Source organism: Mangifera indica, chromosome 1 (genome assembly GCF_011075055.1).
Source record: "Mangifera indica cultivar Alphonso chromosome 1, CATAS_Mindica_2.1, whole genome shotgun sequence".
In the NCBI taxonomy this organism is placed as follows: Eukaryota; Viridiplantae; Streptophyta; class Magnoliopsida; order Sapindales; family Anacardiaceae; genus Mangifera; species Mangifera indica.
Window position 1 is genome coordinate 1,194,810 of NC_058137.1, and position 12,251 is coordinate 1,207,060.

At 29.4% G+C, this 12,251-nt stretch overlaps 2 protein-coding genes across 2 annotated transcripts; both read right to left on the bottom strand.

Annotated features, from left to right (window-relative positions):
* Nucleotides 1-1,452: 1,452 nt before the first annotated feature.
* LOC123224199 (RING-H2 finger protein ATL74-like) lies at nt 1,453-2,989 on the bottom strand. The gene is made up of 2 exons (XM_044647797.1): nt 2,848-2,989; nt 1,453-2,730 (listed from the first exon to the last, which is right to left on the bottom strand). Exon 2 carries the CDS (start codon nt 2,278-2,280, stop codon nt 1,738-1,740), a length of 543 nt encoding a protein of 180 aa, XP_044503732.1. The 5' UTR covers nt 2,281-2,730; nt 2,848-2,989; the 3' UTR covers nt 1,453-1,737.
* A 5,209-nt stretch (nt 2,990-8,198) lies between these two features.
* Nucleotides 8,199-8,868, bottom strand: LOC123224208 (non-specific lipid-transfer protein 1-like). The gene is made up of 2 exons (XM_044647810.1): nt 8,449-8,868; nt 8,199-8,371 (listed from the first exon to the last, which is right to left on the bottom strand). The coding sequence occupies exons 1-2, from the start codon at nt 8,793-8,795 to the stop codon at nt 8,362-8,364; spliced, it is 357 nt and encodes a 118-aa protein (XP_044503745.1). The 5' UTR covers nt 8,796-8,868; the 3' UTR covers nt 8,199-8,361.
* Between the last annotated feature and the right edge of the window lie 3,383 nt (nt 8,869-12,251).

Genomic DNA, 12,251 nt, shown 5'->3' on the forward strand with positions numbered 1-12,251 from the left:
CCTCTCGCTTTGAGCTTGAATTTGAGTTGACGTAGAATGACTTAAGTTCGAATCAAGAGTTAGATTAAACTCGTTTAAATAAACAAACCAAATTTGATTTAACTCAAACATTTATGTTTGAATCGCTTTAGATTGAATTTAAAATTAAATTATTTTCAAACCAAATTTAATTCTCAACTCATAAATTTAAAATCGTTAGAGATTTTAGGGTTTTCTTTGAACATTGTCACTTATGGGTCAAATTGGAATCTGTTTTAAACTTGGGAATGATTATGCAATCTTTGATGGTCCAAGTTATGGCATTATTAAGTGTAGTAGATGCATTCACAAAGGTGAGGGGATTCCTTTCTTCTCCGTTAAGGTTTCAGTAAACCAGTTGCTTTCTAGAATTAAAAAAGCCAACTTCCTAATTGGATGAAAGAAATTTTACATCACTTCATTGCAAATATGTATGACATAAATGGTTTACAATGTGAGTATGCAAAGATTTTTAGAGCAATGTTACGTGTATCTAATTTTGAGTATTTAATTAAAGACTTAAATAATGTGTTATCATATAATTGAGTATTATTATATTTTTAATTTAAAATAATTTAATTATATTATAAAATACCTAATTAAATATTGAATACCTAGCTTTATTGAAAATTTTACTTGTATCATTATTGATCAATTAATGAGAAAGGTAGACAGTATGAGTCACAAATTTTATTAATGAGTTGAGAAATTTGATGCTATTAAATGTGAGAAATTGACCTTTTCTTTATATAGTGAGTTAGTTCGATTTTGATCCATGGTAAGCCAAACAAAGCCTAGTTTGAGATTGATTCAAATATAAAAGAATTAATTTAAAATTGATGATTTAATACTTTAATTTGACTAAAAATAATTTAATTTTAGATTTAAACTTGAAATTTTTTTATGCAAATGAGTCTTACCTCTAACTTGAACTCGTTTTATTTGATCAGAACACAAATAGTTTATATCAATTAAATATGACACGAAATTGATGTATAAATAAACTATTTCAATTAAATGTAAAATTAAGAATCCAGCCAAACTCGAACAAGACCCAACACAATATCATTTGGATTCAAAAGAGTTAGTTCAATATCAATTTGAGATCATATTCAAACTTAGCTCGAAAATAATTTTAACACTAAATTCAATTTAAGTTAACTCAAACTCAAATAGATTTGTTTTATAAAAGCGAGTCAAATCCTTATTTCAAACTTGACTTGTTCAAACAAAACTTAAATAGTTTAGATTAAATCTAACCCTTCTTGTGAAAAGAAACTGATGTAGAAATAAATAGTTTCGATAAAATGTAATTTAAAATAGGTAAAATTTAGAATCATCACCCAATACATTAGTGTTGGAACAATATTATATGCATTCAGTATTAAATATTTAATTGAATATTTAGATAATATAATATCATAGGATTGAATATTGAAAAATGGATGCAAGTAGTTTTATTGTCACTGTTGATTGATGAATTAACACTTTCCATGTAAATATTTCCTTAAAATTCTGAGATCAACAAGTTAGGATGACACAACCAAAAATGGGCCAAAAACCAAACGACCCATGGCAAAAATACACCTAAAAATTGATCTTGCACATGATCTGATGCAATTCCACATGCAAAATGGGATCAGAAATCGACAACCAAACCATGAACCTAGTGTTGCTAATTTGATTTCTCTCTCCTTCATCAGCTAAATATCTCATATATTAATCCACCAGCCTGCTCGCTTGCGCTTGTTGAGCAGCTGCCGATCCAGTTTCAGGTGGCCGAGCTGAACTTGCGGCGTTTTCCAGCAACGAATGTCTACAATTTGGGCACGATGAGTGTGACAAAAGCCATGTGTCTATGCACCTCACATGGAAGCCATGGTTACATATTGGCAGAACCCGAACTTTCTCACCATCGACAAATTCACCAAGGCAAATTGGACACTCGGTGGCTGGAATATTGACGCCTTCACCGTAAACAGCAACCGGGATCTGCCGCAAATCTCGCTTCTTCAGGCCTGTTGCAGCGAGACGTGCGGCGGCTTGCTCTGCTGTCTCCATCGCAAACCTATGACTACAACGCAAAGCGCAACGAACTATTGAGTTCAAACCAAGTGCCGCAATCAAAGCACACAACAAAGCCGCCAAGATTATGACCATACTGGTATCGAAGTTGCTCTCTTTAATGTATCCATCACGTGTTTTGTTGATTCCACTAACCGGAGACACACTGATCTCCGTGTCAAGAAGCCGACGATTCATATCTTAACCACTAACGGGCAGAAAACCCTGAAAGTTTTGATGGGGTTTTTGCTTTTGAAGTGAAGGATATTTTTGTGTTTTAGGGCTCAAGAAAACTCAACTCAAAGCTTCATCAAAGTGATCTTCCTTCGAGTAAGAAAGTGACAGATATGAAGAGCATCTTATACTGGCTGTAAATTGGTTGCCTGAGTGGCTGTTAGTGGAATCCGGGACCCTTTTGCTGCATGATATTCCAACAAAATGGTCCTCTATACTGGGATAATTTTTATCAGAATTGAGATAATGCAATTGAAGAAGAAATATTCAGGCTTACCTGTTGATTGTAATACATGTTGGGATAAAAATATCTCAAATTTAGCATTATCCAGAGAAATTGTAAAAGTGACTTGTGTGGTGCAGATAGATGTAGTGGACGGCACGCTAGATCATTTATATCCAGGTAATTGTTGCCTGAGATGAAGAAGATACAATAAGAGAAATCAAGTGGCAGATTTGCCCAACTAATCATGATTAAACACTTAATAGATATTATACGATATTTATAAACACCAAGAAACTTAGAAATACCAAATTTGATTGTAAGAGTTGTGCTAGAAACTAAACCAAGTGAGAGACAGTTAGATTGATGCAAGTTTGGAACAGTTGGTGGGCTTTCTCATGTTATCGTAATTGAGAGTTCTATGTAAGATAGTTAAGGTAGAAGTGTTTAAATCTGATCATTAACTATGATATGATGTCTATAGTGTGTTATTGATCCATTTTACAACAGGAGCTATCTTGAGAGAGAATTAAGTCAAGGTAATGGCAATTAGGGGTGGATTAATTTAAGTTTTAAACAAGCTTGGCTAGATTTTATATAATCAAATTTAAGCTTGAGTTTATGGGCCTTTTAGCTCATCAAACACATGAATTTAGAAAAAATTAATTGAAATTAATTAAAATAATATATTTTTAATTAATACATATAAAATAATATTATTTTTGTTTATTTTGACTCATTTATAATATTAAATAGAGTTTAAACTTGATTTCAATTTAATATTATAATTAAATTTAAGTTTAACTCATTCTAAAATAAAATGGAATTAGTTAAAGGTAGCACGTCAAAGGTTGAGCCTAACTTTTTCAAACAAAGCGGCTCAAATAGTCTCTCACATGTTATCTGTCCACCTTTTTCACTACAAAAGATGAACCAAGTATTCCTTTTAGCTTTTGGGCAGGTAAAATTATATCAATTTACATCAATCAAATTACTTAAAAACTTCCCTTCAGAAAACTGATAAGAACTGGACGTGTCAAATGGGTCGTACTGACATTTGACTTTTCAAACATGAGACGGCACCGGGCACGGGTATTACAGAAGAAGGAAAAGGGACGATGGACTGTCTTTGTGGCTACTGTATTTTCTGGTCCACAAATATCCCATTTTGTGAACCGTAAGCATTCATCAGTAATGTTTGGTGTGGGTTACGTTACGTCATTATTGAAGCCTCACATACCACATGCGCAAAATTGATTGGTTGGGTTGAATACCATGTTGGATCATTGCCCCAAACATAGATTCGATTTAAATTAAAGTCTAATTCAAACACGTTAAGTTCAAACAATGATAACCCCACTTTGTTATCAAATTGAGCCAACACTAATAAGGCAAATTCATCATTAATCGGGTGAGTCAAATTTAACTCAAATTCATAATTTTAAATTTAAGTTAAATTCAAATTAATTTTTTATTCAGTTTGGGTTAAATTCAGCGGTAGATCAAGCACCTTTTACTATCCGATAGAATTAGGTAGGATTGAAAAGATAAAGCTCTTGGCAGCTGCACCCATTACACGACAATTTCTTTAAGCCATGCTAGCGATTGATGCCCAAGTTTACCAAACCCTATTATTTCAGAACACGCAAATGGTAAAGATAGCTTTAACTTTTTGTCCTATTGTTCATTCGGCAGGTGGCCTCCAACGGGGCCCTTAACACTCTAGTTTCGTGGACAACTTTGACAGTATACTGGACTTGTTTCTGGTTCTTGTGAAAAGCAGATGATTCTTTTTTTTTTTTAAAATTTTTTATCATCTCTTTATGAAATGCAAAGCCTGGAATAATTTAAGTTCAAGGTGCCCATATCTAAGACAAGACTAGGCCTCTTATATTTTGAATTTCAATAAAATTATTTATATAAATAATAGGTATAATTTTGTATATAAATATTAATATATTATTATATAATTGATTATTATTTAATTTTTAATTTAAAATTATCTAATTATATAATGATATATTATTATTTATATACAAAATTATACACAGAATACTACTCAAATACGAGATCTTTCCTAACTACTTTTAACCATAATTAACACATAGCATCTCATAACATGAACCAATGCCCACTTTGGAGTAAAGAATTGGTTTCGTAAATGATATATCATTATTTAATTGAATGTTATTTTATAATTATTTAAAATCATTTAATCATATGATAATATATTATTTGTATATCTAATTATGTACTCAAAAGTATATATATATATATAATTTTACTGAATCCTAAATAAAAGATAAAATAAATAATTAAATTACTCAATTATATGATGACACGTTATCGTTCTTATTCGTTTACACTTATTTGATTAATATATGTAGCATTACTCTCTCATAATCATTGAAGTTGATACTCTTTAAATTAAATAACTAGTCTTTATAACTTGAAGGCGGAGATATATTGCATTGAATTAGTCTCAAATTTATGTACTAATGAATTTGAATTGAGCTTGAACAAAGATTGGTTTGGATCTACTTAAATCCAAAAATCTAACCTGAACTCACTCAGATTGGTGATAAAGTTGTCACATAAATTGCCAAAAAGTTTTCAAAAAATTAAGAAATATTATCATAGATAATCAATAATCGTCAAACAAAAAGAAAAATCATTAAAAAAGATGAAAAGTTATTAAAGAAAATAAATTCATCGACAAATTTTTGACAACTTGTAGGATTCAAACTTTAACTCAAGTTAAACCCTGAAGCAACTTGATTTGTATTCATAGTTTATTCCGTGGAGGTCTACTAATATGTATTGATATGGATAATGCACTTCCTTTTAATTTAAGCTATTAGATGGCCTCACAACTTAGAATTTAAGGTAAATTTTGAAAAAATACATTAGTTCGTATAATTATTATGAGAAAATTTAGAGTGTCCAATGATTTTCAGTTAATCTTGCTGGATTCTGTAACCGAAAAGTACACTTATACACTACTTCTTTATTTTTGATTTTTTTTTTTAGTGAAGAATCTTATTAAAGTCAGATCATACATTTCTTTGAGATATAAACAATTATATTAAACAAATCAAATTTTAAATTTAGTGATCGGTTTCATAAATACTGAATAAGTAAGTCATTTTATTCTTGAAATGTTAATAAAAGAGTCCTAAACTCATATAATTTTATATATAAAATCTCTTATTTTATCATTCACTTTACTTATTAAGGTTCATTATTCTCATTTTACTCGAAGCTGCAACAGTCCCTTTCACAGGCAGAATCAAAACAGGGAAAATCAGAAACTGAAACTACTAATAATAAAAGTGAAAACTAGCACAAATAAGACACCAGCACGCAGGAGAGGATGAAGATACCTGCTAAAGTGAGTGGAGGCACTGATCTTGTAAGGAAGATCAAGACCGTATTCGAGGAAGCCCAGCAGCTAGGCCGAGGTTGAACTTCATCCATGAACTCCATTAACTGCATTTCTCAAGTATTTTCAAACAATTCAATCATATTTTAAAATTAGTTTCTTCACTTATCTAAAGTACTCAATATAAAAATAACAATAAAACTATGTATACCTATTTTTGGTGTATAATTTATGTACACAGATGAGGTGTTATCATGTGATTGAATATTTTTTTATTATATGATAATACATATTTTAAAATCACCTAATTATATGATGACATATCACTGTATATATGAATTGTGTACAAAAAATGGGTACACATAGCATTGCTCTACAAATAATGTAGCCTAAAAATGACGCTCTATATAATTTTCCATTTTAGAGTATCAGAAATAATTAATAGATTTAGGGCAGGGGGTGACCACGAAATTCTGTTTCCTTTCTTCTTCTTCACAAATTCTCATTAATTAATATTAAACTGGTGAGGTTTTATTGAATTAATGAGGCGGTTGCAGAACCTGCATTAATAGGAACTTGTTGGAATCATAAAAATGTGGGGATTCAGCCTCTCCATTTGGTAAGCGACAACAATTTACCTCCATTGGCTGTGCTTCAAGTAATACCACAAGTGTGTTTCTGACCACAACTTCAACTTGACAACATCCATCAACCAGTTGGCAGCAATGTTGTTTTCCTTGCCTTGAACATGAGTGGTGCGTCGGCAAGCATTTAGATCTGATAGTGAAAGTGAAGACTCTTATAGCTTCTTTTTGCTAATATAACAATACCCGGAAGCATGGAACAATCATTTTTTTTTTTTTATTGAGATGATCGCTTTTTTTTTTTAATTAAAGAAATTGAATTTTTAGATTTTTTAATTAAAGACCATTTTTATTTTAATGAAGTATCTGAACCTTTAAAATTTTCTATAAGAAGGATTAAAACTTTCAGTATTTTTTTAAGCTTAAACTTGGTAAGTTTCTCTTAAATTAGTTCAAATTTGGTTTAGTTTGAGAAGAGTTGAACTCAAGTTTAACTATAGTATTAAATTAAGTTTGAACTGAGTTCAATTTGGTGTTGTAACTAAGCCAAAATTGATCAAAACAACGTCTTTTTTATGTGTATTAATCAAAATAATATTATTTTAATCGATTCAAATTAAACTTTTTTAGACTTAAGAGCCTTACAAATTGAATACTTTCCAAATTCAAATTTGAGAATCTAAAACACTTAAGCTCGAACTCAAGTTCAAATTCTCTTAAACTGAGTTTATTTTGGACTCATTCGAATCGAGCTAACAATCAAACTGGAAAAAACTTTATTTAAATCTACTGCTAATTAAGATGGACTCTGTTCAATATATGTTAGGATTTCATTGAGTACGAATATTACTTAAAATGTGTTGATTTTCTAGAACACTTGACTCAAACCTTACCCCAAAATGGCCATGGCCACCAATCTACCACACTCGCTCATCCTTCTTCCTTGTACCCACCCAATCTTGCCCTGTGACCACCTCATTATGAATAACCAAACTCTACACCCAAAAATAAAACTTAAAAGAGAACAAAATTGAATAAAAATAAAGTATAAAAAAGTTGAGAAAAAACCCAATTCTATAGTAGTATAAGCAATTCGAATATAAGAAGGATTACGCAACTTAGACGAATCTTCCTAATTTACATAAAACCCTAAAACATCTAAACTTGTAAAAACAAAATTCTAATGAAAATTAGAAAAGCTCTCTTGTCTCTCCATTTGGTAAGTTTGCACTGTTTAGCTCTATTGGCCGTGGCAGTACTGTGTTTCTGACCACAAATCATCTACCAATTGACGGCAATATTCAGCTTTCCTTGTCTTGAATGCTTTGGCACTTGAATGTGATAGTGAAGTTCTTATTATGCTATTCCTCTTGTTGATTCGACATAAATTATGCGTATTAAGTTTATCTGAATCCTTACAACTTTTAATTTCATTATTTTATAAGCTATATGCATATGATGAATCAATAGCAGTTATTGAAATTAGATTGATTAGAATTCATATGAATCAATCTTACACATGCAACTTCTTTTGGCTTCCACGATTTCTACAGTCAATATTTATTCTTTTTCACTGACGGCCATGCTTGTGTGGTTGAGATTTCTTTACCATTTTTTCTAGTTTTTTTAAGCGTTTTTATTGATCAATAATCTTTTAACCTTGAAGATAGATAACTCTTCAGCCAATCGGAAGTTCAATACGAAGAAAATTAGGTGAGATAATTTATATAAAATAGAGTAGTGTCTATCACGCACGATTCATACATAAAATGGTGGGTACAGACTCATTGTACCCACTTTATTCGATTCAACATAATTTATTTATTTTCCGAGAAATATGGCTTCTCTGCACGAACTCACTTCACGCTGCAACATAACAACAAACAAAATTAGTAAACAATAAGGAAAATATTCACAATAGAGTGTTAAAAAAAAGTGTTTACGTGTTGCAGTCAGTTGATGGGCTGATCTTGTAAGGGATGCTAACACCGCACTTGCCGGGAAGGCCAGCTGCAAGACTATAGTTGATGCCTGAGATGGATGATGCAGCGGTTTTGAGGCACTTGCAGGCCGTCTGGCGGTCAGCTGTGGTCTTGGCTGAATTTTGAAGTGACTTGATTCCATTGCAGCAAGCCGCAGCTGGAACCCCGCCAGATTTGAGGTAGTTTATACATGGTCCGAGGTTGCTTGTCACTTGACCACAAGTGATTGCAGCTTGGGCAATGGGCGCACCCACCACCATACACAGCACCACCAAACCAGCCAGTCGAAGAGCCAGAGTGTTTGCCATGATTAGATTATAAGAGAGAGATGGAAGTTTCTTTGGAAGTTGAGTGTGAGAATCATCACAAGAGGTTTAGGCGTTTATATAGAAAAATATTCCTTATAGGATCCTAAATGTGTCCGAAGAATTGGGGCCTAGACGGTAGTTGGATAAATTTAATGCTTTCGTTTTCACGTCGGGTTTACAGTTGAGCCACTTAAATGCTGTCGATGAAACGAATCATATGTATTTAACGAGACGGATTATCAGCAGAAACTCTATTAAATCAATAATTTCACTTCTAAATGTTAATAAGTAATAAATTTTGATGCCTTGAGATAAATGCCCCGACCAAATTAATTAAATGGTATACAATATATTTTTTTTTCCACCTTTATTGTAAGCTTTTTAATTAACTACCTCCCCAAATTTATGCTGCCATAAATGGTTCCCGATTAGTTTTTTGAAGTAGTTCCAGATAAAAAATAAAATTTTATATATAAAAAAATATAAATTCAAACCTTATTTAATGATATTTTAAAGTTAAAATTTTAATTTATTTAATTCAATAATTATAAAATCAATTACTGAATTTAATGTTTAATTTGCTCGATAAAATTGATTTTACCTCAAAAAAATAATCTATCTCAAATAAAATTTTTTGACAAAAAAAAAAACCTCTTTTCTTCTTCCCCCTTTTGTAATCTTTTCATAAATAGTAAACTATTTTTTATCCTCAACTGGTGATTCTTTTACAGCTCTAGGACTAGTTACTAGTATCTTCCTGTTGATTGAAAAAAAAAAAAAGTTCAAATATATTTATATATATATATTTTAAATTTAAATTTTAAAATTCAAAATTCATCAGCGTAAGTATAAAGGGTAGGGACTATTAATAAAGGAGGTAGGTCCAAACAATATATTATCACTCTTGCACGTATGATGATTTTAAAAAAGAAAAAAAAAAATTTTGTCAACAATTCATACATAAAAGAGTGCGAGTTTAAATTTTTTTAATAATATTTAAAAATTAAAATCTTGAATTATTTGATGATTTGGATTTTATCTACTCCGAATTATTTTAGGATAATTTTAAATTTATTGATTGTTTTTTTTTTAATAATGCAAAAAATCTCTTTCAATCAACATCTTATATTAGATGTCTTATATTAGTGATAGAGTTTCGCTTATTAAAGTAATTAAGAGCTTAAATTGAGTTGAGATTTAATTAATATCTCACACGAGTATTCACATATATCAGAAATAAATTAAAAATATATAAACATAAAAAGAAAAAAATCAAGAAAGTCTACAAGAAGAACAAACAAAAGAAAAAAAAAAAAAAGGGATGACAAATGAAGCTACAAACACAATGAAAAAGACCCTGACCGAGCTAATTAAAATCAATGCTAAAATACAATCATTTAGGTTAATTCGAAAAAAAGAATATGGTTGGTTAAACATCGAACTCAAATAAACACGATGATGATTTGAAAACAAAATTATGAAGACAAAAGAGTCTATTAGAAAGAGTCAATATAAATGCGATAAGAAAGTGCAACCTATTTCACACATTATAATGTGCACATACAAATCAAAATGTCAACATAATTGTTCATAGTTTCACAAATAGGCTTACATGTGTAAGGAGGGACAAAGCTATAAAAATTATTATAAGGGGCCACAACCTTATCTTCATTAAAGAGAGGGACCACAAATAGGAAGTTACATTTTTAGGTCCAAAGTAAGTTCAAAACATAAGGAGCCAAAATGAAAAACTGAATTTTCAAGGACTGAATAATTTCTATACAAAATTTAAAAAAATTTTCAGGGCCTTAGGTGGCTTAGCTCCAATGAAAAGATACACTATAACAAATATTCAATTTAAAGAGAAAATATTTGATTTTTAAGAAAGAAGATTTGACTTTTAAAGTTGTTTTTTTTTCACTTTCAAATTTTTGCCATATTTTATAAAATTTATTGTAGTGATATATAAGTGAAATGGTGATGTATTCTGTAAAATATTTTAAGATAAAATTTGGTATGATAGCATCATACGGAAAATCTTAGTTGATGATTCTTAGGTGACTTTCATAGTTATTTTTGGTTTTTATAAAAAGAATTAAAAGTGAAAAAAGAAATTTCAGAATTTGAAAATACATTTTTATATTGTTTTTTAAATAGTATTAAAAATAAAAAAAATAAAAAAATAAAAACCTTATTCACTAATAATAACAGTGCAAATTTTAAATTATTAATTCAATTAAAAGGAAGAAAACATTTTCACTTAAGCTTAGCAAAATTAAGTTACAATCTTAAATGATGAGGATTTTGACTGGTGTCCTCTGTTGTTTCTTTTGCAAAGTTTGATTTTGAATTTCTTTTATAAAAAAAATTATAATAGAAATACAATTATACGAGGATTAAAAATATATTGTGTTTCTCTGTTAGCCTATTAATATAAGACCTTAATTGAGAATCAAATTTATGAGGGAGAAATATGTCGGGAGTATTGGAAAATATTTTTTTTGAAAATCATAAATTTTAAGATTATAATATAGTCCTCTTTTTATATGGGTATGTAGGTTAGCTATGTCAATTTCATATCTTTTAAATGATTGATGATTTATTTTATATATTATTATTAATCTTGAAATATTTTATACTTACATGAATTCTTAATATTAAAAAATAAATAAAAGGAAAACAATTTTAAAATAATTTAAAATTTAAAAATTTTATTCATTCATTCATGTGGAGTAAAACAAAATAAATTTTTGGTGATTTTCCCATTTAGCAAATGTTCTGAAAGTCCGTATAGTATTTAACTTAAGAGAAACGACATAATATAAAAAATTCAACAAAAACGTGCATATTTTATAAATTAATAATTTGTAAATTTTCCTGCTTTTAGCTTGTGAAGGCATGCAGCTACACGAAGTGAGAGCGGTTTGCCAATGCTGCCTGCCTGGATAAGAGTTAAGCGTTTATGTGTACTTATGATAGGATAATTCTAAATTATGATTAAATAATTATAAATTAAAAATAAAATAATATTTAATAATATAATAATATATCATATATGTATTTATGTATATATATATATATATATATATATATATATATATATATATATATATATATATATATATATATATATATATATGTGATAGAATGAGTTAGATTCAATCTAAATTGTTCAAATTTAGATTGAATAAATTGAGTTCATGTGAAGCACCAATGGATACATGAATGTAAAGGGGCATAATATCTCCCTTGCCTCTAATGTGACAGTATTCTTAATGTATAGGATTGGACTTGTTTCCGCAAAGTTAGCTAAGTTTGAACATACAATAAAACTATGTGTACTCACTTTAGGTATATATTTTATGTGTATCATCATATGATTGATTAATTTTGAATTAATGATAAAATAACATTCAATCATGTGATAACATATATAAGTATATATGTATTTGTATA